Source organism: Ammospiza caudacuta, chromosome 2, assembly GCF_027887145.1.
Source record: "Ammospiza caudacuta isolate bAmmCau1 chromosome 2, bAmmCau1.pri, whole genome shotgun sequence".
Lineage (NCBI taxonomy): Eukaryota > Metazoa > Chordata > Aves > Passeriformes > Passerellidae > Ammospiza > Ammospiza caudacuta.
The window spans coordinates 32,772,336-32,798,938 of record NC_080594.1 but is presented as its reverse complement, the minus strand read 5'-3'; the positions used below and the strand labels follow the sequence as shown (position 1 = coordinate 32,798,938).

Sequence of the window (26,603 nt, the reverse complement as noted above, 5' to 3'; positions counted from 1 at the left end):
CTTACTGAAAGCTGGGCCCTGAACTCAGCTGTGTCTTGAATATATCCAGCCAAGAGGATTCCTCCATTTTTCTGGGGAAGTAATAGCATTTTGCTGTTTTCACATTAAAGATTGTTTTTCTAATATCTATAGGCACTTACCCTTTTTCCTGTTGCCTCTTATCCTGTCACCACGTACCCTCATTAAAACTCCTTCTCTGTAACTAGCTATTGGAAAACTGTGAGCAGACACTCTCCACCTGCCCAAGCCCTCTCATTTCTCAGCTGTACAAATTCAGCCTGTTAAGCTCTCAAAGTTCTCCAACCCTCAAGGCATTCACCAGACCATATCCAATTTTTCAGACCACATCAAAACTGGGGGGACCAAAACTGTACACAATGTTTCATGTGTGTCCTAATAAGGGCTGCTCAGAATAATCCCACCCCTTGATTGCCTGTCAGTGTTTAAGAGGCATTTGGACAATGCCCTTAAGAATGCTTTAGCTTCTGGTCAGCCAGAAACAGGTGGGGAGTTAGGGAAGCTGTAGGTCCCTTTCAAGTGAAATTATTCTATTCTATTCTATTCTATTCTATTCTATTCTATTCTATTCTATTCTATTCTATTCTATTCTATTCCAGTTTTCAGACACACACTAAAGATTCAGATAACAGAAGTAATTCAGGACCGAATTCAGTTCTGTTGCTTATCATTACCTCTCATTCCATTCCCAGATACATCAGGGAGTAAAAATATTTTTAACTCAGCCCTCTGTGAAACAGTAACCTTTTGCCCCCCCTTTCCCCCCCTTCTGTTTGTGAAATCAAAGAGGACATAAAACAATATTTGTCAAACAGAAGTCGACCAGGACAAATGTATGAATTTACATTTTACAGAAGTCATAAATAGATTTATATGTGGGCCACGTGATGTGGGCTGGGCAGGCAGTTGTTCCTGCTTTGTGAGGCAGAGATCAAGATTCCTTTGCTACGTGGGGAAAAACCCAGAATTTTCAGGGCAGTTTCTCTCATTGAGGTGAAGCAGATCAAAGAGATACGACACAGGTAAGCACTCCCCCACTGCTCACTCCGCCCTCTTTCCTAATGAGTTTCCTGCTTTTGTGGGACAGACCGAGAAGAGCTGCAATAGAGTAGAAGGTGTGTGATCGTCTAGAAGCTGCTTTGGATTCAGAACCTGGAAAACAGAGATTCTTCTTTCCCACCCAAAACTTGTACAATGGGATCTTCCCATCAGTTGCTCTATTCCCATATTCACTAGTTTCTTTTATTTTCAAAAGAAATCTTCATAGTTTCCCTACCAAAAAACTCAAAAGGAGGAAGGGAGAGTTTTAATTGGTGTTCTATCTTCAGGTCAGAACGGGAAGCAGTGCACATTTTTCCTTGTGATGAAGAGAGAAGTTAGACCATGACTGCTTGTACCTACCAAAACCTCCTTCTGGTAAGTAGATGCTAAAACAAATGTGTTTATTTTGCTTATATGCATTTAACTATTTTTGTTGTAATTAGGGGAAAGCACACAATGTGACATGAGCTATATAAAACTGTTTATTTCTTTGGAGAAGCGTATTCATAAAAAATATGCCTGTTGTGTCATGCTTCTTTGCTTCAAACAGGTCTTCACCAAAACAGTGGGATAGATGTAAGTTAGTATAACAAGTGCAAGACAGCTCCTTAATTATGGTATTCTTGAATACCACAGATCCCTGGTATTCATTCCGTATTGACTGCACACAGTGACAACTGCTGACTCTTTCTCTCAGAGAAATGGGGTTTGGAATGGGGGACAGGAAAGACTATTGTGTCTGAGAACAGAGGAAAAAAAAAAAAAGCACATCAACCGAGAAGGAACTGAGAATACAGGCAAACACTGAAATGAACACCTACATTTTACAAAAGCACATATACCCTGGCTACATCCAGAACCTAAAGTTACATTACTGCTCTAGTACTACACTGAAGTAAGATGCTCAATTTGTCAGGGCAGGCAGGCATATTAAATAATGCTGCTTTTCTTCCAGGGTTTGAACGAGTATTTGAATGTTGATTATGCAAGGTACAAACGTCCCAGAATTAACCCTTATAGTTATTCCATGTCTTGCTTTTGCAGTAACCTCAATCTGCATTCCTGTTAAGCCAGGCCTCTTTAGATATGTCTGGTAATAAGTACTGATGGTCCATTTATACATTTTATGTTTTGCAGCTGTGTCCAAGCATTCCAACTATTCAATATGGACACACAGAGGAAATTCTAATATGTTTACATTGGTGTGCACAGATTTCCCAGGCTTATGATGTACATGCACATACTTGAGTGTCTATGTTTTTACTTTGGTCACAATACTTAGAAATGTGTTTATATGCTCATGTTTCATTTTGAAAAAACTGCTCCATCTTCCACAGATGTCTGACCCTTTAAATGCCCATCTGTTCTCGAGTGCCTGCCACCGCCATCCCTTCTGCCATGTTGTTAGAGACACGCTGGAAGAACATCCGCCAAACCTTGCTGCTTCTGTTCACCGCTGCTCTTCTCATCGGGGTCACCATGCTGGCCATCTCCTCTAACATCAACCCAGTGGGCTATTTCTTCCTCGGGGTAGGGGGAGTGTGCCTGGTCGGCTATTTGCTGAGTGTGTTTGTCGAGTGTTACCTGAGGAATCAACACCGGCGTGACGCAAATGAAATACCTCCAAACAGGCAAAGCCAAGCAGGGTAAGCAGCAACCTGGTTGCTCCTCTTTAACTCTCTCACTTCACTCATGGCCATTTTAAACACTCTTTTGCTGCCCTTCCCCTGAGGCACAAAATGCAGGCTCCATTCCCAAAGACAAAAGTTCTTTTCAGATTGTTTTCCCTCATTACTGATGTGGAGGTTGCAAATGTCAATGCCACGCATGTCCTGTAACTTTTATAATATGTATTTTCTTCCCCCTGGGAACTGATCCACTAAAACTTGCCAATGTTAAACCGATCCAGGCCCATTTTATTTTTTCTTTGAGTAATCGAGGCTTGCCAAACAATGAGTCAGACAAGGAAAAAGAAAAAATGAAGCAATACTAAATCTTATTTGGGTTTAGCTCTATAAACCTTATCTCTAGAGAAACTGTTTCTTGGCAAACTTTAAGAGAAACCTGTAACTGGGTGTGTTTCCACTCTTAAAATTCCTGCTTGACGCTAATAAACCCCTGATTTTTAGAGACTGAATACTCCCACGTGTTCTTGGCTTCACGTTCATTTGCAGGTTTTCAGCGTCAGCTAATTTAACCCCAGTTTTCCTCTGTCATTGAAGAGGTTAACTCTACTTGCAGCCTTGCTTCCTTGTATAATCCAGATAATCATTATCCACGTGCATAAATGACTTGATGTTCCCAAAGACAATGTTTATTTTTAGAAAGACTATATAAAAAAAGAAGTCTGTATTGGGCCCTGCTAGTTTGGGGGCATACTTAAAGAAAAGTAGTATCCTTTTATTTAAAAATACAACCCAAAAATGAAAATGTCTCCAATGTAACATTTTTTCCTTTGGATATAGTTATTTTAAACATGGAATAAGTAGTCCTTGTTTAAACTAAATGAAACTACCTAATTTTCTCCACTTCTTAAAAATGGATGAGCTAATGTAATAAATAAAATAGCTAATATAATAAAAAAAATAGGTCCTGTTTTAGGTTCTTTTATTCCATGAGATAACTAGCAGTTAGCAATCCTTAGTGATAAATTTCAACTGTAGGAGGACACCGGGTTAAGCCTAGGACACTGAACTGAACAGTGTGGGTAGCTTCACTACCTCTGGGGAGTGTGGGAGAATGGTCAGACAAGCTATTTTCTATCCCAGTAAGAAAGGCATTTAGTTGGCTGGAGAGGTGAGCTGATCCAGGGGCAGAATATCCTACACAGCAATACCACATGAGATACCCTGTCTCAGTCCCATTTGTTGATTGTAGCACGGTCCCTATAGTCCATGATCTGTACTACAAACATAAATTATGCACTAAAACAACGAGTGTGTCTGGCATTGTTCTCTGGCACAGGGTGAATGCCGCCTATGAAGCACCCACCTACGAGGAGGTGATGACCATGTCAGCTCCAGCACCAGCAATATGGACAATCACATCCAACCCAGGCTCCGTGCCCTCGCCGCTGAGCGAGCCTCCCCCGTACAACGTCGTTATTGAGTCCTCTGCCCAACAGGGGATGATGGTGGAGGCTCTGCGGGGGCCAGTGCCACCAGACACAGTGCACCCCTCTGACACAGACACGGGCTCCAGGACGCAGCTGCAGCTGGTGCTGCCCCCGAGACTGCAGCGGTTTGTTTCGGACATCCATGAGGACAAAGACCTTGAAGAAAGGTTTGAACCACTGGAGCCACTCACCCCACCACCTCCTTACGAGACTGCCATCAGTGATGAGGTCTTTGCAGATGCTCACCAGCCCTCTGTATTAGGACTGACTTCACCTTCCATGAATACAGAACCAAACCCTCACTCCAATACAGGATGTTCCTAGAGGGATGGTAAAATGGCTGATAATGTTTTGCCTAAACGTTTGTCTCACCATTCTTTGAACCAGAACTGAACTACAGACACAGCTTCTGATGTTACCAGAATCTTTTTGCACAAAAAAGAAATCAATGCAATACCACACTGCTTTGACTTGGCAGATACATAAAACCACTGTGAGGAAAGTTGTGTTATGTATGGCAACATTCTCAAACTGGAGATACACCTTTATGGGAGAGAAGTAAATCCTGAGAAGAAATGAGATGGCCAAAAAAACTCCCGAAGGACTGTAGGAATGCAGCCAGAAGAATCTGCCTGGAAAAGGGGAGGAATAGAAACAACATTAAGCACATTCTGCCTGTGCATTGCAAACAGCAATATTGCTGAGCACTGTGTGACTTCAGCCACCCTGAAATCCCCACAGAGAGAACAAGCCTGCACTCCTCACCTTGCTGTTTTGCAGCAACACAAATTTATGGCCTCAGCTTTTTGTTACTGTCCCTCTGCCACACCTGCTCCCCATCCTCACCTGTGCTACATGGGAGTGTGACTAAGGGGAGAGGTCTGACTGCATCTGGAAGCTGGTACCACCTGATACCTCTCACTTAGGGTTGAAAAGCTGATAGTATGCATCAAGTGACTTCTGTTGTTCACAAAGTTCTCATCCCACACAGCCAGTGGTGGACAAGTGGGAGATAACTTTTCCCCCTGAAAGAGAGGCCAGCGATGGGATTTATACACATGTGAGCATCCTCTGCTTGGACCTCATGGCTCTAGAGCAGGGTTTATGTCTGCTGTATTACAGATGCACTCTAACAGATGGCCTGAGACACTTTACTGTCATCATGCACAGAAAGGCCAAAGCTCCCCCAGTTCTCTGTGGGCTCTGGAAAGGTCCAGTCTGTCTGCCAGGGCAGCGGAGCACCAGAGGACAACAGTCCCAAGACACATTTGGCCTTCATCATGATGGTTGTAGGTTGTAGGCAGGTTCTAGCTCTCACTGATCAGTGGTGCTGTGACTTTTTAAATGAGTGAGCTAAACTGATCAGCTCTGCAGTGTCAAAGTGGTCTGCAGTATGCAAAGAGATGCATTTGCATCTGTTGAATGTCCACATTAAAAAATTTAAATGGTGGTCGAAATCTCCTGTGAAGGAGAGCAGCAATCATCCCAGCCTTGCTCATGACTGCATATTTAATTCATATGAGGAACCATCAACCCAAGGCTAGAAGCAAATAAATTATTTCTTATTGTTTGATTCTTTATATTTCAAAGGAGAAAAAATAAACCTTTTATGTTGTTTATAAATAAATAGGACTGCATTAAAAATTCCTGGTGGCATCATTAATTTTTCCTCTCAAAAGAAACACTCCACAAAGCCATGCTTTTGCTTGCATTCTGCTTATTTGATAATCTTGGCTTAGAAAAGAGAGAGGAGTTCCATTTATGAATCAACAGCTGAATCACTTTATTATCATTATTGATGAAGCAATTATGATACCTCTGTCATGGAAGTATTAGGAGACACAAACTGCTGATCAAGGCACTGTGATTTCTTTAATGTCAATGACTCCTTGCATTTCCCTCCTGTATCTGCCAGCAGAAAAGAAAAATACCTTACCAAAAGGTGTCACAGGTATGTGACACAGGCATAGAAACTTTGAGTCTTAAACTGGGTAACTCAGGACTTGCCTGAGTGCATCAAATTGCCAGGAGTCAGGAAGAAATTCAGGTGGCCAGCACCAACTAAAAACTAGCCAAAACAAAGACCAAAAATGTCACCAGTTACAATCAGTACAATTCTGTCTTCAACATTTGTAAAGGTTGTCAAGCCTTTGGACTTGTGCTAAGCTTTAGCAGATGGAATTCCTGTGCACCAGGACACGGGAAATCTATGTGCTAAAGAATAATGTGCAGAAGCCATCTGAAGATTTACATGACTGTTTTTGTAAGTTGTATGGGGAGCAGCTGCGGGAGCTGGGGTTGTTTAGCTTGGAGAAGGCTCAGGGGAGACCCTATCGCTCTCCAAAACCCCTGAAAGGAGGCTGCAGCCAGGTGGGGTTTGGGCTCTTCTCCCAGGCTACCAGTGACAGGGCCAGAGGAATTGGCCTTAAGCTGTGCCAGGGGAGGTTCAGGCTGGACATCAGGAAGAGTTTCTTCTCGGGAGGGTTGTCGAGCATTGGAATGGGCTGCCCTGGGAGGTGGTGGAGTCACGGTCCCTGGAGTTGTTTAAGGGAGGGCTGGACGTGGCACTCAGTGCTATGGTCGAGTTGCCATGGTGATCTCAGAGGTCTTTTCCAACCAATTTTTCCAATTGATTCCTTAATGAGAGCTGTGAATTTGCTTTCGCTAGGGTGCTCGCTTGATTACCCCTTTGTATTTCCCTCCGTATTTCTCTGCACCCTTCCTCCCTCCCTGTTAACTACAGCACGTTATCATTTTTGACTGCAGCTGATTGCCGCAGGAACCCATCTCAGCGGAAGCAGAGAAACTAAAACCGGTTAAAAAAAGAATTAAAAATGCCCAGAGCCGGTACGCTTCCCAAGGAAGGCGCAGCCTGGCTACTGCGCCCGGTAGCTCCGCACGCCTGAGGGACCGCGCGCCCGCCAGCGCAGGAAGAGGCGGGAAGGCGCTCCCGCTCCAGCGGCGGTCACGTGAGGGCGGGAAGCGCGTCCCGCCGTTTGAATCGCGGGGGCCGCCGGGAGAAGGCTCCTTTCCGCCCGCCCGCCCGTAGTCAGGCGGCGGCCGCGGCCCGCGGGGTCCCGCCGGTTCCTCCCGCGCCAAAAGTCGGGAGGGGGCACGGGTGGCTTCTTGGCGCGGCGCTCGGCCCTGGTGTCCCCGCTCCTCCAGGATGCTGGCGGCGTGCGGCATGCAGCGGTGCCACCAGGAAGCTCTCAAGAAGAACCGGGTGATGCTGGCCAAGCAGCTGGTGTTGAATGTGCTGGTGGAGCACATGGTGGAGAAAGACATCATCACCACGGAAATGGTGGAAATGATACAGGTACGCGGGTTGTCGCCTGCGCCGTGAGCTTTGTGTCTGGCTGAGCTCGGTGTCGCTCTTTGCAGCGGCAGCATGGGAAAAACTCACCTGTTACCTGCACCTTGCAGGGGAATTGCACTCCGAGGAGCTGCAGCGTGCAGGAGAGCTGTGAGGTGCTTTTGTAGAAAGGCAAAGTGCATTTCCTCTTGACATTTCCCTGTGTTCTGGTGTGCAGTTGCAGCAGGCTGCACTTAGTGCATCGTATGGTAACTTCCAGTCCATTATTGTAGTTTTGTGCTTATCTTTTTCCTTCCACGTATAGAAGCAGGAATAATATGTATTTCCAAAATAATACTGTGAAAATAAGTAAATGAATACTTTATATACCGGTTTGTTGTGGCACCTTCCACATAAAGAGTTGGTGCTTCCTGTATGTTTTTGTAAATTGCGTGAATTGTATTGCAAGGCTCACTGTCAACTGACAAATGCTGTTTGTTTGTAGGCTTGTGTTGCTTTCCCTGTGCAGTGGGTGCTGTGGGGAGAAGTCCATCGGAAATAGCTTGGGATTCCAGCCAGAGGGATGGTAATGTGCAGAACACAGTGCAGGATGAGCTGCAGGTCTTCAGAGAAAGCAGGCTGGAAAGGAAGTGGTTGAAACTGCACAACAAGTGCATGTCAGGGCTCAAGTAAGGAGCTGAGGGGGTTTTTAGTCCCCTAGCAAAGTTCATGGTCCCATAACAAAGAACGGATGCTGAAAATTAGGATTATGAGCTATTTTCTGGGTATGAGTGTAGAAAATGTTAACCTGAGACTGATAAGGTTTTGATAGTAGTGAAAAGATAACTTCCTGACTAATTTTGAGTCATTGTCAAAGATAATGTGAATTACTTTGCATACTTTGACGCAGTGTCAAAGATAATATTAGATGCCTCATGGGGCCTGTCAAGGATATCAATGCTGAGTTGTGGGAGTTCCAGGCAGTCTCACCTGAAATAGCTCCAATCCCCAGTGGAGGAGAACAAAGATACCATGAAACAGTGCAAGCCAGAGAGTGAATCAGGGACTTCTCCGAGTTCGGGCTGGAGTAGTTAATTTCATAGTAGCTGCTATGAGGCTGTGTTTTGGATTGTGCTGGAAACAGTGTTGTTGATTTCGCAGTGTTTTAGTTATTGTTGAGCAGTGCTGACCCAGAGCCAAGGCCTTTTCTTCTCACCCCACCCGACCAGCAGTGCTGGAGGTGCACAGGAAATTGGGAGGGGCCGTATCCGAGACAGCTGACCCAAGGGATATCCCACTCCGTATCCAGTTTCAGTGTCATGGTCAGCATGTAAAGGTAGGAGAAGAAGAAGGAAAGGGAAACTGAGTTAGAGAATGGTGCTAATGATGCCACAGTCTTGGATTTAATCCCTGTACAGGCCATTCACGTATGACTCAATGGTCCTTCCCACTCAGAATATTCTGTGTTTGTAAGTCACCATTGTGAGTGATGGAGCCCTGCTAGCCTTGGAGTGGCTGAGCTCCTGCCTGCCAACAAGAATTAGTGGGTGAATTCTTTGTTTTGCTTTGTGCGTGTGGCTTTTGCTTAACCTATTAAACCATGTTTGTCTGAACTTTTCTCACTTTTATTCTTTGGGTTCTCCCCACCATTCCACCTGGGGAGGAGGTAACTGAGTGTCTGATGCTTAGCAGCCCACAGGGGTTAAGCAGCAGCATTGCTCAAGTGTGAATGGTGAGTAGGGGTGGGCTTCTGATGGCCTGCACTGTGTCACCTGAGGGGGAGAAGGGAAGAAAAGGGAAAAAAAATCGTCTCAAACTAAGGTAATGGCAGAGAAAGTACTCTTTTTGGTGAGGTGCTATTGTAAGTTAAAAGTATTAATCTGAGACAGAAGAGAAGAAGCCTAAAGGAGCCTTTCCCTCCAGATGTAATTGAGTAAAAGGGAATGCAGCAGTACTTAGTAATGGATTATCAGTAAGGAGGAAGGTGTTATGATGGATAACTCAGGTAAAGAGTAGTAGCTTAGTGAAAAGTTATGCCTAATACAATAAACACACCTAACTAAGTGCTTAAATGTGTATAAATAGCAGTAGCAGCCTGAGCAAGAGAACAGAGTGACTTGGACTACTGTTGCAGGGCATTGATCTGCAAATTGCAACAAAAATAGAAATATGGCAGAGGTAGAAGGAAGGCTGGATCTGCAGAATATGCATTGTACTAGAAGGATAAAAATGAAGGGAACGTTTACTGAATACTCCTAGACGTAACAGTGCTATGGAGAAAGAGCAAAGTGCATTAAAAAAAAAAAAGAATCACTGGAGTGGAAAACACTTTGTCTTAACTTTGATCTTCCTGTAGTAGGTCTGTGAATTTTTAATATTCTTCCTGTCTCTGGCAAATGTGAGCACTGGTCTTAGAAGTGCTGTTAAGTAGCCTGTTATTGTAAATGTATTGTGATGCTGATCGCCAGGTACCTTAATGGAAACAGGAGGAGCCAAATGCCATTGACTGATGAAAGAGAATAGATTCTCCTGGATATTATAACTGGCTGGTTCTATATATATCCTCCTGCACCCTCAATAAGTCAGGAAATCAAGATCTGGATAAATAGTTACGATAAATAGTTATGTTCTAAATAATCTTTTCTTAAAAAGACAACAGTTACGCTGGTCCTGTTGGCTTGATTTAAGCTAAACAAAAGAAGAAAATGGAAAATTTTCTGGAAACAGAAAATTCTGGAAATAGAGCATTTAAATAAATTTCTGTAATGTAAGGAAAGTGAAGTAAATCAAGGAGCTCAGGGAGATGACATTTTTTCCAAGTATGAGGTGTCAAACCAGTACTGAAACTTTACCACAAGTAAAAAGAAGATGGGAGGGGGACTGTGTTCCAGAAGGAGCCACTGAAGGCAAAGATGGTTGAACTGGATGAGGAGCTCACAAGGAATATGAAGAGTAAGTAGAGAGTTTATAGGTGTACAGCATTGGAGAAGAGTCAGCAAATAGAAGCTGCCTCCTTTGATGTAAGAAATGTGGGGAGATAGTAGGATCTGACAGTATTGAATTTAAATTGGGTCGTTCAGAAAGATGCTAAACCGTGTGAAGTTTTTTTCACAATATACATTTTCAATAAATTGTAAAGAAAAAAAAATTGTGTTTACTTTGTAGTGAAAATGATGTTATGATTATCTAGGTGAAAACCCAGAAGAGGGGAGTTTCAAACACAGGGGGGAAATTATTGTGGCATAAAGTGGGACAGTGGAAACGGCTGTTTTTAAGGCAAGCTCCAACATCTACTTGCATAAATGCTTGTTGGAGCATTAGATGTTCTTCCAGAGCTCTGAGATGGACTTTTAAAATTGCAGATAAAATAGCAAGAGCTTTCATGCTTTTTAAACAAGTTGAGTACTCTGTACTGTAATCAAAGACTGAGATGGTATATATAGAAAGATTTAAATACTCCGTTGATCACTAGACAGTAATGAAGGGATCATTGGTTTTGACAAGTGACATAAATTTGATTAGGATGTTTGTCAATTTTATATGCTTTTTCTAAGGATTCTGCAGGTGTATAATAAGACTAATATGGAATTTTGACAGGACTTGAGAATTTATTTACAATTAGTTTCTGTTATTCAGATTGTCAAACCCATATGTGAGGGGAAAGAAATAAATTAGGGATGTATTGGGAAATAAAATGAAAGAAGTGTCTTATTAACTTCTGAATGTTTGCTGAACATTATTTAGCATAACCTAAATGTGATGTTGAAGATAAAGGGCTGTGCTTCCTGATATGACTTTGAGTGTTTAAGGAAGCATTAAGGAAGAAGTCTGCCAAAAGCTGACTGCTGTGCATGCAAAGTGCAGAATATGAACATTCTGGAAATTTCCTAACTTTTCAGTAAAAGTAGCATTCTGGTTCTTGAGGTCAGCTTGTGTTCTTAACTATCATTTATGGCTTAGAGTCACAGACTGAAGAAGATGAATGACCTTTAGCTTGTCTTAAAGCAGCTGCAGAAAGGAAGAAAAATGCATTAGATACTTAAGAAATCAAGTCTCAACTTACGTTTCTAGTTACAATAAAATTCAATGAGCTTACAGCAAGATACAAATGTATGGAGGTGGTTATTTTCAGCGACTAATGGAGCAGTGTTACCAGGAGAAAGGAACCTTCATACTTCTGGGAAGGCACAAGTAAGACATTGTTATTGGCAATTCTAGTCAATAGTACTCTGAAAATTCCGGATCCTGTGGGAATAGGAGAAGGTACATTCACTGCTAAGGGAAAGAGGCCATTTATGGAAGAAAGTTTGTTTCCTGTAGCAAATCAAGACCAATTTATAGAAAGGAGTTTGATTAATAAGGGAAAGGACAAAACATTGAAGCCAAGGATAAAAATAAATGCTCTTAGTCAGTCATGAATGAATATAGGTCTGAAATTCTAAATAGGTTCATAAACATTGGATCAACAAGATTTTGCAATATCCTCCCAAACAATGTGTCAGGGCAAAACCCAGACTCTGACACTGAGCTTGATAATTATGAATGAAACCAGATGATATGATATCTTTTGTAGCAGAAGATTTTCACATTTACTTCAAGGCTTCTTTTTTTTTTTTTTTTTTTCCTGTGATTGCTGTATTGTTAAGCTTTAATTATCTCTAACTCATCAGCTATTCCCATCATCCACCAAAAGGAGAGATCTTGGATCTAAGTGATAATTAAAACAATATAAGATTAATTCTAAATAAATAAAATTTGTTTATGATACCTAGTATTTTGGTGTGTGATTTTTGGTGTAATTTAGATTTCACAGGGAAGAGTATTATTGTAGAAATTATACATTTTGTTGGGAAATACCTGTTAATATCCTAACAGTTAGAGCTTCTTGGCACTGTTTGATTTTTTGATGGCTACTTTTCCCCATATACCAGTATATTTCGCTTCATTGGTCTAAGTATTCATCTGTACATAGAAAATACCATTCTGGAACTGACTGCATATAGTAAGTGTTTTACTTAATGTTTTCTGGAGAATTTGACTATCTGTGTGAGACCATAAACTATTGGATAGTAGTGGGAGCATGTGGTTGACTTTGTGTATTCAGTGAGGAGGAGCAGATACTATTCCAGCCGTAACTGGAAGAAAAATTTTAGAGAGAATATGGTGTATTACTGTGTGTGGTCATGTATGAATTGTTGGCTTGTTGTGTGGTGTCATGTATTGAGCAAATAGGAACAGAGAAGTGTGAATGAAATCAACTAGGAAGAATATAATAGTGGTTCTAGCACAGCTAAGCATAGTGGTGAAATGTTTTTCTGAAATAAAAAAAAAGGAGTTCTTCTGATGATTCATTGCAAGTTATTTATGTCAGATGTTACTTGAGTATGGATTTTGATTTTTTTTTTCCTCAGGCCAAGTCTGGGAGCTTCGACCGGAATGTGGAATTCCTCAATTTGCTGCCCAAGAGAGGCCCTAATGCCTTCTCAGCCTTCTGTGAAGCTCTGAGAGAAACCAAGCAGCAGCACCTGGAGGCAATGATCCTGAAGACAATGTCCAACCTGAGCCATGAGATTGCAAGGGTACAGCAGTTTTTAAAGAATAGGATGGATGGATTGCATTTCAGATTGGGTTTGGGCACAAAAGGATCTTTATCAAATGGGAGAAACTCAATTTTTTACAAAGGATAGAGTGGTTTTGTTGTAAGCTGAAATTTGTAGTAGCCTTAGCAAAAGCAGAGAAGAAGAAACTTGGGAAGAACAGCATTTTCATAAAGAATCACAAGATGGTGGAGGTTGGAAAGGGCCTCTGGAAGTCATCTCTTCCAACTTTCCTGCTCAAGTGTTACGTTCAGTAGGCTTCCAGAGTCACATCCAGGCAGTTTCTGAATATCTGCAAGGATGGAGGCTGCAGCCTCTCTGGGCACCGCCTCCAGTGCTCAGGCACCTCCCAATATAAAAGCATTTCCTGATGTTTAAGAGGGAGTCTCCTGTGTTTCAGTTTGTGCCCATGGCCTCTGGGTCTGGCGCTGGGCACCACTGGAAAGAGCCTGGCTCTGTCCTCTTTGTGCCCTCCTTTCAGGTATTCATACACATTGATAAGTTCCCCTTGAGGGGGATGAGGGATCACCTCCCTTCATCTCTTCTGCTGGCATCGCTCCTCCTGGTGCAGCCCAGGGTTCCAGCTGCCTTTGTGCCAAGGGTGCACTGCTGGCTCCTTTTGGGCTTGGCAGCACACAAGTCCCTTTCTGCCAAGCTGCTTCCCGGCTGGATGGCCCCCAGGATATATTGGTGCCCCAGGCACAGGGCCTTGCACCTCTTTTTGTTGGACTGTATGAGGCTCCTGCACTGTTCTTACATCCAACAAGTTCTTAATGGATGTGTAATCAATAATCCAGAAATTTTCTCTGAACATTCATTGGTTTAGTTTTCAGTGATTGTCTGAGTAGACTCTTGAAGAAACAAATACTTGTATTTCTTTCTTTTGTTATTTTTTTCACCTTTTCACTTTGTGTACTTAGTGTTGTACTAAAGGAAGAGTTTTGGAAAGATTCCATGTTCTTAGTGCATTGGCAAGGATGGAAACTGTCAGTAAACATATTTTACACAAAGGAAGCGAGATCAAATACTTTTGCACAAGTGTTCCCTTATTAAAATGTAAAATTTATTAGACTACCCTTTTAATTTTTTGTTTCCAATTTTTCTTTACTATACAAACAATGAAATCTTGACAGCAAACAAAAATAGAGGAATCACCAGACAATCAAGTTCTTGTTAAAACCGAGAAAGCTAAGATGACCCCAGTGTAAAGATTCTAAACTGAGGATTTGGGTAGAAGTGCAGATGATCAAAGGGGAGGAGTCTTGCATTGAGAGAAAGTGCTGCTGCTGTCTTGTCATGATGTTTCTTTTGGAAGTGACCATAATATTATATTTTAGTCATTTTTTTGTGTATATAAATGCATGTATCCTTTCTTCCATGATACCTTCAGCTTTGTACTGTAGAGAAAAAAAAGCTATTTTATGCTACTCTTTTTCATGGATTTATTGATGTCTTGTAGCTTGAACACTGTCATGAGTCAGATCTTCCATACCCTGTCAGTGAGTCCTGTAATTCAAAGAGACCCCGTTGGCTTGGTGAGTTGCACTTGATTTGCTACCTGGTTGGCTCCTGCCAATTAATACTGTCTTAATTTGATTGTAGAGATAAGCTTGCCACCACTTTGCTCATGCCAGGAATGCAAACTTGACAGTAAACTGACTATATTATGATCAAAGAGGGTGCTTTATAGCATATGGGAAGAGACAACCAATACGTGTTTCTTGTTAGCTTCATTTATTCTTATGGGAGACTTTGTTGCTTAAAACAGTACCTGTCAGTAAAATTCTAGATTTTGCAAAGATTTTCTTGAAGATCTGTAATAGAATTTCATTGAGCTAGCACTCTGATAAGATACTGACTTCAGGCAGCATTTCTTAACCAAGACTTCCTTCTTAAAAAATTAGTTTAAGGCCTTATATGTGTTATCTGGGTCCAACTTGCTTTTCTTTAGCTTCTGTCAAGTGCAGGAAATCAGCTTCTCCTTAACGTGCATTTCCAGCTTAGGCCAGGGATCTGGTCTAGTAAACATTGGTTGGAATGAATCTCCTTGCTAGTTTTTATGTTGCTTCTGGTAATGCCTTGAGTACTTTTTCCCTAACCACAGGTTTTCCCTTATGCTGGTTACTAGAAGCTCTCTCTGGTGTTGAAGAGCAAGTGTCTAATTTTTGGAAACTTTTTTATTTATGTGCAAGGGTTTTAGGTTGGGTTGTTTTGATTTTTTTAGAGCATATGTTCCTCCAACCAGGAGAGCCATGCCTCAAAATGCTGAAAGAGGATTTCAGAAGAGCTCGTGAATGTCATTAGCTCAGTTTCTTCGGTACAGAGGAGTGAGTGTTTGTCTGCAAATGGCAAATAGTTGATTATCATTCCCCTCATCTGCTGTTATCCAGAGGAAAGTGTTCAGAGGCAGATTAAAAAAAGAGAAGGGCTTTGCACTTTATGAAAGTTAAAATTGTCTCGTTTGATCACTTATGCATGTGTTCAGCATGGGAGGCCTTTTATGAAGGAAAGAAGTATTCTGTTTGAAATTTTCTAGCAACATTTCATCAGCCAAACTCTGAAAGTAAGAACATACTGTGCAAAACAGCAGAAAGCACAAAGATCTTAAATTAGATGAGAATTCTGTTTTCATACTCTGTAGACTAGGCGTTAGATAAGGCTGACCCACATACAAGCAAAAATAAAAGCTGTCAGTTAAAATAAATAAAACAAGTATACTGTTACAGCACTTTTTTTTCTCTTCTGTGTTTCATTTTGTGTCAGTAGGCCCTGATCAAACAAAATGTTTGGAGGTGTGAAATATGCATAAATAAATATAGTTCAGAATTTGCAAGTTACTACCTTAATACAGAGGTTTTGTGTCTGAAATCTTTAATTTTTATTAATATATTTGGCTTTGCACAGAACCAATAGAGCATTCCTTGGATAATGGAGATGGTCCCTCAATTCCTCCAGTGAAGTATTGCACTCCTGAATTTTATCACAATCATCAGCACTTGGTAAGTTGTTGGCAGAGAAAGTCTTCAAGATGTGAGATGTTTGGATCAGTGAGCTGAACATGTGCCACTTAAAATTGAGTTGAAATGCTTCACTGGGATGCAGATCAGGGTTGTGCTATTTGTGTAAATGAAAGGTGTTACCAGTCATGCTCCGTTTGATGTGGTTCTCATTTACAAGTGTCAAGAGATCCCAAAAGGTTCTGTAACTCTAAACAAATCTCTGCCTCTGTTTTTTTGGTCATGAAGAGCTTGTTGGAATGACTTCTGTGCTATTGCTCTCTGTGAGCTGTCAGTATTATTGCCTCAAGTTTATTTATCTGTGTCCTCATTTTCTGTAAGATGACAAACCCTCTAAATGACTGTAAGATAGTAGAACTGTGTTTTCAGCTAGTAAGTTGGCTGTTTTAATTGTCAGCTGTACCCAATAGAATCCTTAGGCTTGAGAACCAGATCAGGATTATGTGCTAGAATTCTACCTGTGGGTAGAACAATTTGAATTTCTAATCTTCTGCTGCGGTGTTTGAAGTTTATATGTAATCTAATTCCTTTTTGTTGATTCTGTCTGTAAATAGATTGGTGGGATGGGCTTAAGGAAAAATTACTTTGTGTTGTGGGATAAACACTTCCTTAGGGTTGTACAGTGTCAGAGGCTCTATGTGTAATGAAACAGAGGTTTTGTTTGTGTGTTGGTTTTTGTTTGGGTTTTTTGGAACTGTCTGTGGGGGTGACTTGATTAATAAGCAGTGCCAGTGTGAGCTTGACTAGGCTCCTTTTACATCTGTGCCTGGATGCACCTTATTTGATATTCTTCTTTGGTATTAAATTTTACTTCCAATTTGCAGGAGTGTTAATAAGTGAATTACTATTGATTTGTTGTTGTTGGAATGGTAGGGACAGAGAGGTAACTTCTCTGTCAGAAGGCACCCCTCTTAAATTAGTTTTTTTCCTGTTAACCTCTTTTGCCAGTTGCACAACTTTGAAGATCAATGACTGACAGTCCCTTGCTGTTACAATGACACTCATTGCTATTTTACATCTCTGCTCCCAACAGCAATTAAGAAACCTTAGCTAAATTTTGCATAGTGTTGTCCTTTGTTGGGGGTGACACAAAAATATTTGGGGCCCTGCTGGGGTGAGGAAAGGGGGAAAAGTTAGCAATATCTAATTCACAATTTGAAATGGATAAGCTGTGTTTCTTTTGAAATGAGGAATAAGGCAAGGCAGTCTAACTTATTAATAATAGTATTGTAGCATTGTCAGTTGTGGAGGCTGGCAAGCACAGGCATATCAAGTTGGTCTGGAATGATAGCTGTTCTATTCTAACACACCATTATTTCCTTGTGTAGTCTAAATTTACCCGTTTTTAATCTTCCTTGCAGGCATACAAGCTGACATCAGAGCCACGAGGCTTAGCGCTGATCCTCAGCAATGTCCGCTTCAGCAGCGAGAAGGACCTGGAATATCGCGCCGGGGGAGACGTGGACTGCGCTTCCCTGGAGATGCTCTTCAGGCACCTCGGCTACCGAGTCACTGTCTGCCATGATCAAACTGCACAGGTAAGGGGTGATCCCAGTGCTTCACAACCGGTGTGCCTGAGAGTTTGTGTCGTAGTTGTCTCTGGTACGTAGCTGAGCTTTGAATATATGAATTATCACTTAAGAATAGAAAATGAAGCTGAACGTGATGATGCTCTCATACTGATCCACATGAGAAAGCTTGGAAGGCTGAGCTCTTCCAGTGGATAGTAGTATCACAAAGAACTACATGAGGTACTATTCTAGTCTGACCCTAATGCAAGGGGAAGACTTTTGAGACCACTCCTGGCATGTGTTAAAAGCACAAATTAATGAAGTCTCCAATTTACTATAGATAGACTTTTCCAGTGTTCTCTCCTAAAAGTTAAACTTTGCAAATATTTGATGTAGTCTTTGCTATTGTGACGTTTTCATGTCCTTTCACTGGTGAAGTCAGTTGGCATCCCATTCACCAGTCTATCTGTGCAGCTCAGTTCCACTCTTTCAGTCTTCACTAAAAACATGTATGTGCTTCACATAGGAAAATTGGTTGTGTTCCATGACTAACTTAATCAAGCCACTCTCCCTAGGAATGCAGTTGCTGTCTTCTCCAGCATCATTTGATCTTAGTCCTTTTAAATCCCTATGAATTCAACTGACACAGGACGTGTTAAAGAATGTTTTCTTCAAGAACAGAGCTTTTGCAACATTGATAGAAGATATTTGTATCTGTCACGTTGTCGGTTCCTGAAGTTTTTCAGTTTAAATTTTGAATTGACCACTAGTGTCTGAATGCCTGAAGCCCCAGAGTATGTATCTGTTAAGCTGGTCCAACATCCCAGCCAGATGCCAGTGTCAGTGTAAAATATCACTTGTAAAATATCACTTGGTTTCCTCTGTTGGCCTAAGCAATTCCTGCTTCACAGTGTTATATTTAGGACTGAATATTGCATAAAAGAAGAATATTTTGCCTTTTTTTTTAATAGTATATGTCTTTTTCATGTAAATTTGAGGTGTGAGGGGTTTTTCTTCGTTACAAGGAGGGCCATTTGTGTTCTTCCCAGAAAATTGATTCACTTTCCCTATGGAAGTTTGGAAAGCATTGGATTTTTTTTTTCCTGTTCTAGGAGATGCAGAATGCATTGGAGAGATTCTCCAAGCTGCGAGATCATCGAGATGTGGATTCCTGCATTATTGCTCTGCTTTCCCATGGTGTGGAGGGTGGGGTTTATGGCAGTGATGGCAAACTACTACAGGTATGTTGCTGAGTCCTGATCTCTTGTAGGTTATCTCCAGGAAAGTAACAATATTCAAAAAGAAAAAAAAAAAAAAGAAAAAAAAAAGACTGAGGATTCACATATTTTAAAATAGAAAAAAATAAGGGCTGGAGGGAAGAAAAGGGCAAGGGGAGGTCTAGAAAATGAAAAATAGCAAGCAGGAGAAATTATTTCTCTGTGTAAATACTAGGTAGAGTTCATGAACCCAAGCAAGTATGAACCTGGGGAGAGGGTGGAGAAGGGATATGTTTGTCACACACTGAGTTTGCAGATAAAGGAGAGGATTACCAAGACTGGTGAGGTAATAAGCAAAAGATAGGGAACCAAGGTTGAGACTGGGTTTGGCTTACAGGAGGCTACAGTGAAGAAATTTCCTCTCTTTCTTCTCTCAGTTGCAGGAGGCTTTCCGGCTCTTTGATAATGCAAACTGCCCAAATCTCCAGAATAAGCCCAAAATGTTCTTTATTCAGGCCTGCCGGGGAGGTGAGTGCCCAAGCACTGAAAGCCATGTACTTGGCATGCCATTAAGGCTCATTTTGCACACATGCACACCCTCACATTCAACTTGCTGTCAACTTTGCTCTTTGCTTCTCTCAGGTGTAAGTGGGACCCATATTCACCTCCCTCTGCCCCGCTGCTGCCACTGCATCTGTTGCTCTGTAAGTGTCTTTAGCTGTGCATGAGGTGTGTGCATTGCCTTGCAGACCCCAGAGCACCTTGGTGACATAAACTCTGTCATGTCCCACCCATACCCCGAGGCTTCCTCGTGCTGTGCCTGCAGGAGGGGGAGCGGGGCACGTGGTGCACAAATAGCAGCACAGCATGGAGCAGTACACTAGCACTGGAGTCTTGCTGAGGTCCTGTCTTTCTCTAGATCCTTGATGTGTTGTGTCTCCTGTGGTGGTCTCTTGAGCTGTCAGGGTTGTTCCAATTATTTTTAGGGTCTTGGCTTTTTCCTTTACCTGAGCCTGTTTTCAGCCTCAGATGACCTTTCCTTGCACCCTTTTCCACATACTGCTGTTGAATTCTTATATGCTGCTGTACAGAACTCTTTTAATGATTCTTACAAACTTGTTCTTCTTCTGTGCTTTGTGTACCTTTTAATTTAAATTCTATTATTCCTTTTCCTCCCTTTTGTAACTAAACAAAGACATCTGTAACTAGCTACCTTTCAGATCTGCTAATGACCAAAATTTTTTTCTCAAGTGTTTGGACTCTGTGAAATTGCAGCTATTCCAAAGTGAAGCTCTGTCTTAGAGTTTCCTTCTTTTCCATTGTGATAGAGGAGTTTTCCTCGTAGCTTTTCCCCCTGCTTTTTCCTTGTTTCTCACAGTTGTCTCCCTTCTTTCTCATTTTTAGCAAGCTTTACAGTTTGTCCTCCAATCTCTACTCTTCTTTAATCCCAATACAGGGAAATGCCCAAAGTCTACATGAAGTATTTCAGTGGTCAGAAATACTTGATCCTTTTAAGCATTTGGGAATATTGTAACATGCATGTTTACAATATGAATTGAATCTGATTGCTTTCCTTAAGTGAATGAACATTTAGATACTCTTGAACAAATGTGAATGGGCAGACTCAGGGTGGAAATAAGTGTAATTAGCCATAATTTTCAGCTGACCTCATTAGGTAATTATGTTTATTTGACTGTAATGTTACCATAAGGAGTCTGTTAAGACTAACAAATCAAGCTTGGCCTTTGCATTCCCAAAAAGTTGCTGTCAAGGAAGAGTGGTAAAGCTTGCTGTGCATAACACTTTAGAACTAGGATATTGCAGTAGACAAAGGATTAAGATACTTGAAAAACTGTAAGGAAAAACTCAATTTAATAAAAAACAGCAAAGACAAAACCCTGCCTTGTCTAACCTCTTTTAAACCTTGATTAATAGCTAGAGGGGAAAGCCAGTTAAAAAGTAATTGAGTTGTCAACAAAAATGTGTACCCTTTAGACAGCATTAAAAGGACTGTATAAATAGTATTGTCAACTTTGAAATAGTAGTCAATCTATCTGTGCCATGCAAGTTAGCTGGAACTAGTTGAAACAAGGTGAGAAATACATAAGTTATTCTTCCTCTCTAACCTTACATTGTAGGCCTGCTCTGTCTTCTATTAGTGACACATTTTTAAAATGTAGATAAAGAAATATTGGTACAGTCCTAATTCCCAATGAGCTTTTGGCAGGAGTCTACTAAAGAAGTTAAGTAGTTCACCTACAGTCATGGGTCAAAAACCAGTGGCAACAGAAAGCAATGGGAAGAGTTTCAGTGTGGCATAAAAGTTGCTTAGAATCTGCATTTGATGTAGTCCATTCAAAAGAGTGAAAAATTATACTAAAAGCTGGGTAGTTAGCAGTTACTTAAATTAATTGTCAGAACAGCTGTCTGGGAGCTTCAGTACAATTTAAACAGACTTGATCAATCTCTGGCAGTGGTTCTATAAATTAGAGGTTAAGTATGCAAAGGGTTAGTGCTTTACATGTTTTAGTAAAGTTGATAGGAGTGGTGTTTGAAGATATGCATGAGGAAGATGTTTAATTCTGAAGCTTTAATCAAAAAAGTTTTGATTTTATACATAATGGGATGATGACAGTGTGAATAATAGAGTTTGACAGTAAAATTACCTGAGTGTTCTGAAATAAAATGCACTGTGAACAGTACACTAAATTTTTAAAAAGACAGAGAACTGGAAAGATTTTGAGAAGGGTGATAAAGGCATGAAAAAAATGTGGTTAAAAATGAAAAAATACGCATTGCTACCCTAAGAGATGAGAAAGGAACTTAATTATGAAATTATTAAATTCTGAGCTATGGAGACTTTAATTCTAGGCTGTTTCAGACAATCACACTCCTCCCACTGCTGTTTTCTTTTTAGAGGAAAAGAACAATGTTGCTGACTTATGAACTGACCACTTTCTGAGCATAATTATGAGATGCCACCTGTTCCACTGCCTGTTAAAGGGTTAGAAATCCAAATAGATTATTTAGACATGAGCTGGCAATAAAAATTGAGAAATATCTTAGGAGGAAGGCCTCTGAAGTGGACACTGAAGCCTTGTAACACTAGACTCTGATTTTGCTGTTAGGAAGAAAGAATAATAGATTCTCATAACAAAAGAAAACAAAAGGGCAAAATTATATGGAAAATTTGTGAAATGTAATTTTAATTTTCTTGTAACACAGCTGGACTATCAAAGTTACCACCACTAAGCAATTAGTTGAGATTATAATGGAAGCTCTGCATCATGCAGAAAACCAATTGAGAATATCTACACTTGCATAATGCACACTAATGAATCCTGGAAAGAGCATTAAATGCTCTCCAGGTTTTAAACTCCAGGTTTTATCTCTGTGGACTGTAGGTCTCTCTCATGTTTGGATTCAGATTATTTTGCATTTTTCTGCTGCACAATTTATGCTTTTAATTGAAACAAGCAGTATTGTAATCAGGTTTTAGAACTAGGTGAAATACTTGGTCTAGGTTTTCTACATGTCCTGGGTGTAGATCATAGCAACTAAAATTACAGCTCTTGTTTGAGTTCTGCAGTCAAAAGACAGTTAGCACTGCAAAGTGCACTAGGCATTTTTGGATATTTCCAAGGTAGGTATGAGTGGAAAATAAAATCATCATGGGTAGGCATCAAATGAGTGGTGGAGAACTATCAGAAACTTCCCTGCTTTCATGGTTATCTCATGATCTGTGCAGGAAGAGGTGGGAGCAGAAATCAGCATGCAGACCGTGTCAGGTTAAGCAGGTGCAGCAGTTGTTGGTACTGCATTAGTTTGCGCAGAAGAACTTTCAGATGAGTTTTGAACAGCTGAGAAAGCCTCAAGTTAATGCAAAAACTTTCTGCTTGTCAGGAATTGTGGCATTGCTGACCAAAAATCTAAGTCAGTACAGGAAAGCTACATCCAGTAATTCAGGATAATTTCTTCTCCCTTTCTCCCTCTCCTCGTTTATTGCCACCACAGATGAGTTGGACCGGGGAGTGGATCAAAGAGATGGCAAAGGATGGTCAGATTCTCCAGGCTGTGAGGAAAGCGACGCGAACAAGGAAGAAAGCCTGAAGCTGAGGCTGCCCACGTGCTCGGATATGATCTGTGGATATGCTTGCCTGAAAGGTAATTGTTTGGGCCCCTAATTGTTTGGGCATGAGGAGGTTTCACGTGTCGGTGTTCCCCAGAAGGCTTCATGGCAGGCGCTCTCTCGGCAGGCACGGCGGCCATGCGGAACACCAAGCGCGGCTCCTGGTATGTGGAGGCTCTCACCTCCGTGTTTGCAGAGGACTCCCGACACACCCATGTGGCTGACATGCTGGTGAAGGTAAAGGCCATTTACTCTCCCACTCCCACCTGGCTTTAGAAGGGCCTTCCATTGCTTCAGAATGCTAGGATTAAAGTACTGTTAGAGCACTTATTTTTGCCTTGTTTGTAGCAAAATTATAATTCTTTCCTCCTTCTTGTTTATTTTATATACAGCTGCATAGTAGTTTAACCAAGTAATGCTGTTTCTTTGACTCCTCCTGTTTCACTGATGTGGTCACATGGTGCACTTGCAAGTAGAGTTCATATTGCTTGCAACAATTACTTTTCTTCTATAGAAATAGCTTTTGTTTTAGTTGAGTTCATTCCCTGAACATGCACAAAACAGCTGCAAAAGCAGCAATACTCATATAAAGTAAAGATTGAAAAAGTGGAGGAAGAGTGAGTGAAAAAAAGCAGTGTGACCACAGCAACTTGAGCTGCTGTGGAACTGCACCATAGTTATTTATCCTTCTTATAATTACAGGACTACTTAATGCATTAAACAGAAAAATCTGGGAGTGCAGAAAGAAATGACATTCTTCTTCCTTCTGTCTTTTTAATCCTTCTAGTCACTTGAATTTTTTTCCTCTCACATCTAGGTGAATAGGCAGATCAAGCAACGAGAAGGTTATGCCCCAGGCACGGAATTCCACCGCTGCAAGGAAATGTCGGAATATTGTAGCACGCTCTGTCGGGACCTTTACCTGTTTCCTGGCTATCTACCAGGAAAATAACCTTGCCAGCTCTGTTTGAAGAGAGATACTGCCAAAGCTGAACTTTGACTGTGGATATCTGTTTTCACTCTTACGAGCTGTGACATCACATGTGCAAGCAAGGAGTGCCAGTCTAATTCTTTATGTCCTTTTCTAAAATAAACTGCCCACTCTCCTTGACCCTGACTCAGTCCAGGGTTTAAAATTCTAATATCCCAATTGGGTGTGTATGTATAGAAAGTGATGGAAAGAGGATCAGCACTGGAACTGGAAAGAAGTGGAAACATCCTTTGGAAGGAGACATAAGGACATTTGTAAACAAAGTTAATGCGAAACTGGAAATGGACTACTAGTACAAGTTTTTAAGTTAAGCCTTTCTGAAAGGAAAATCAGTCAAAAGATGCTACTTATCTTATGCTTGTACTTCAACAATTTCAAGTACTTTCTGCATGGTTATGCATCCAGGACAGTCGACTGCTCTACATATTGAAAAGGGCTTCTTATGAAGGAGAATCTTCCCCCTCCCTAAAATGGAAGGTTATTGTTCTCAGTACTCAACACTTTCCATTTTGATCACTTAAAAGTCTATTTTTCTACATTCCTTCTATAGCCAAGTTATCAAAAGAACTCTAAGATATACCAGATTATCAGAAAAACATGTAGAGACCCAAACAAATATGCCTGTATAAAATGCCCCAGAAATAGTTTTGAATCCAGAAATTCTAGATTAACTTCCCTTAGTCCCAAGAGTGAACAACTGCATGGAATATTCCTTTTGAGGAATTTGTTTGCCATAGTACTTACATGTCACAACAGACATTCACTCCACCAGTTTCTCAGGAGTCTATAAATTGCACTGTACAACCGAAGCTCTGAAGCTCTACAGCTTTGTACATGAGGATTCTTTGCCTTTTTAATTAACAAAAATATTCAAGGCAGCTCTTTACAGTCTGAGCATGTTGCTTGGATTATTTATCACTGCAGGTTTTTTTTCCTTTTAAATGAGAGGGAAGAGTTTTATATTGTTATACTGTTCTGTGAGTTTTCTTTCTTAATCCATGATCATTTAAAAGCATAAACTATCACTTCTTTTGGAAATTTCTTCCACAGCCTCTTCATGCTGTAATTTGTGTCTTGCTGTGTCCAACTGCAGTTACTCCCACTTGATGTGATGTGGGAGATGGGCATTGCTCTCTTTTTGTGGTAAGCCTAAATCCTGAGACACTGGATTACATGTGGACTACAGGTGGCTCACTTCAGTCTCAGTCTCTCCATTTTGCAGCACTAAGTTGGCATAGTTCCTTGCTTTTTTTAATGTAAGTATGGCTTTTAAGATCTGTTTTTCGGGATAGAATTATGAATGGGAAGCACAAAGGTAAATGGAGGGAGGCTGGAAAACTAGGCATGTGCTCTTTTTATTGTTCTGCCTGGTAAATGAAGGCTGTGTTTCCTCCAGCTGACAAGGGTGCAGCATTAATGTGTATCTTGTATTTATCCTACACACAATGTGATGAACAGAACAAGAATCATACTTGCCAATTGGTGCCTTACTCTGAAGTCTAATACACCAGTTTAGGGGTCGTGTATTAGGCTGGAGTATAAACAGTGTCTTCCTGAGTGCTCCCTCTACAAAGTGGTGCAATATTTTACAGATAGATTTATTGATGAAGCAGTCCATTCTGATGGACTAAATTTCTGTAGGATTGCATCAAGTTGCATTATCACTGCCACTTTTATATATCTTTTGTGCACTTGTATTTTACTGCCTTGAGGTGTCAAAATAAAGAATTTTTGTTTGATTAATCTGTGCGGTGTCTTCCATTTGGAGAATTAGATCCCTGCAGAAATGGAGGTTCTACATAAACAGAATTTTGTGTCATTTCTTGGGATAGCACATCCCAGAGGGGGTTTTGAACTCTCAGGCAGAAGCCTGCTACTTACAGCTGCAACCACTGTCAGCTGCTTGTGAATTTTGATAACTCCCTGGCCAAACAAAGAGTGATTCATTAATAAGGAGAGATGAGGCAGAACCACCAAGTAGGAGGCTGCTGTTGTGCTTCAGCAGATGAAATACTCACCTTGGGAAAATTTTGGGGTTGTTCTTTTTGAGGGAAAAGTTGGTGTCAAAATGAAGAGTTCGTGGAAAAAAAGGAGCCTCAGAGGCAGAGGCTGAAAAGAAAGTGAAGATACCATCAGTCAGATTCTGGAAGCGGAGGAAGGTCCAGGGGATTAGAGAGATGCATGGGAAGGAATGCCGGAGAATGCTTAGAGGCTTGATGCATAAAGCCCAAGGCTTGTAGCTGGGAGCAGCTGTATACAGAATTTTCTCTTCCCCCTTCACAAAGGAGCCATGATCTTACTGCTGGGTGGGGAAACTGAGATCAAAGTAATGCACCTGTGAGAAAGTCAATTAGTGTGAAATAAAAAGGTAGAAGCTCTGTTCTTGTAAGCTCTAAAAATAATGCCCAGTCTCTAAATCCACTAGAGGTTGCCATTTACCCTGTTTCATCCATGACACCTTGAAGATTTGTTTCCTGTCTTCCATGATCTCTTTTTGGTGAAAGAGTACATTGGTTTATTAAAAATACAGAATTCTGGTGCAGGAAATCCAGTATGATATTAGCACTGTAATGACCAACATCTACCTGTGCAGAAAGTGATTCTAGCAAGCCAGAAGATGAAGTAAAGAAGATGTTTTCATTGGTGAGTTTGGAGCTACTAGCATGGTTTAAGGA

General features: G+C 41.1%; 2 protein-coding genes across 2 annotated transcripts; both read left to right on the top strand.

Moving 5' to 3' along the window:
* Nucleotides 1–1,106: 1,106 nt before the first annotated feature.
* TMEM139 (transmembrane protein 139) lies at nucleotides 1,107–5,761 on the top strand. The gene is made up of 4 exons (XM_058800224.1): nucleotides 1,107–1,133; nucleotides 1,347–1,434; nucleotides 2,397–2,705; nucleotides 4,024–5,761. Exons 3-4 carry the CDS (start codon nucleotides 2,413–2,415, stop codon nucleotides 4,496–4,498), a joined length of 768 nt encoding a protein of 255 aa, XP_058656207.1. The 5' UTR covers nucleotides 1,107–1,133; nucleotides 1,347–1,434; nucleotides 2,397–2,412; the 3' UTR covers nucleotides 4,499–5,761.
* Nucleotides 5,762–7,241: 1,480 nt separating this feature from the next.
* On the top strand, nucleotides 7,242–25,628 carry CASP2 (caspase 2). Its single transcript, XM_058825466.1, has 10 exons — nucleotides 7,242–7,490; nucleotides 12,878–13,045; nucleotides 14,523–14,598; nucleotides 15,968–16,062; nucleotides 17,442–17,618; nucleotides 18,704–18,832; nucleotides 19,246–19,336; nucleotides 22,823–22,972; nucleotides 23,065–23,174; nucleotides 23,755–25,628. The coding sequence occupies exons 1-10, from the start codon at nucleotides 7,341–7,343 to the stop codon at nucleotides 23,887–23,889; spliced, it is 1,281 nt and encodes a 426-aa protein (XP_058681449.1). The 5' UTR covers nucleotides 7,242–7,340; the 3' UTR covers nucleotides 23,890–25,628.
* Nucleotides 25,629–26,603: the final 975 nt, after the last annotated feature.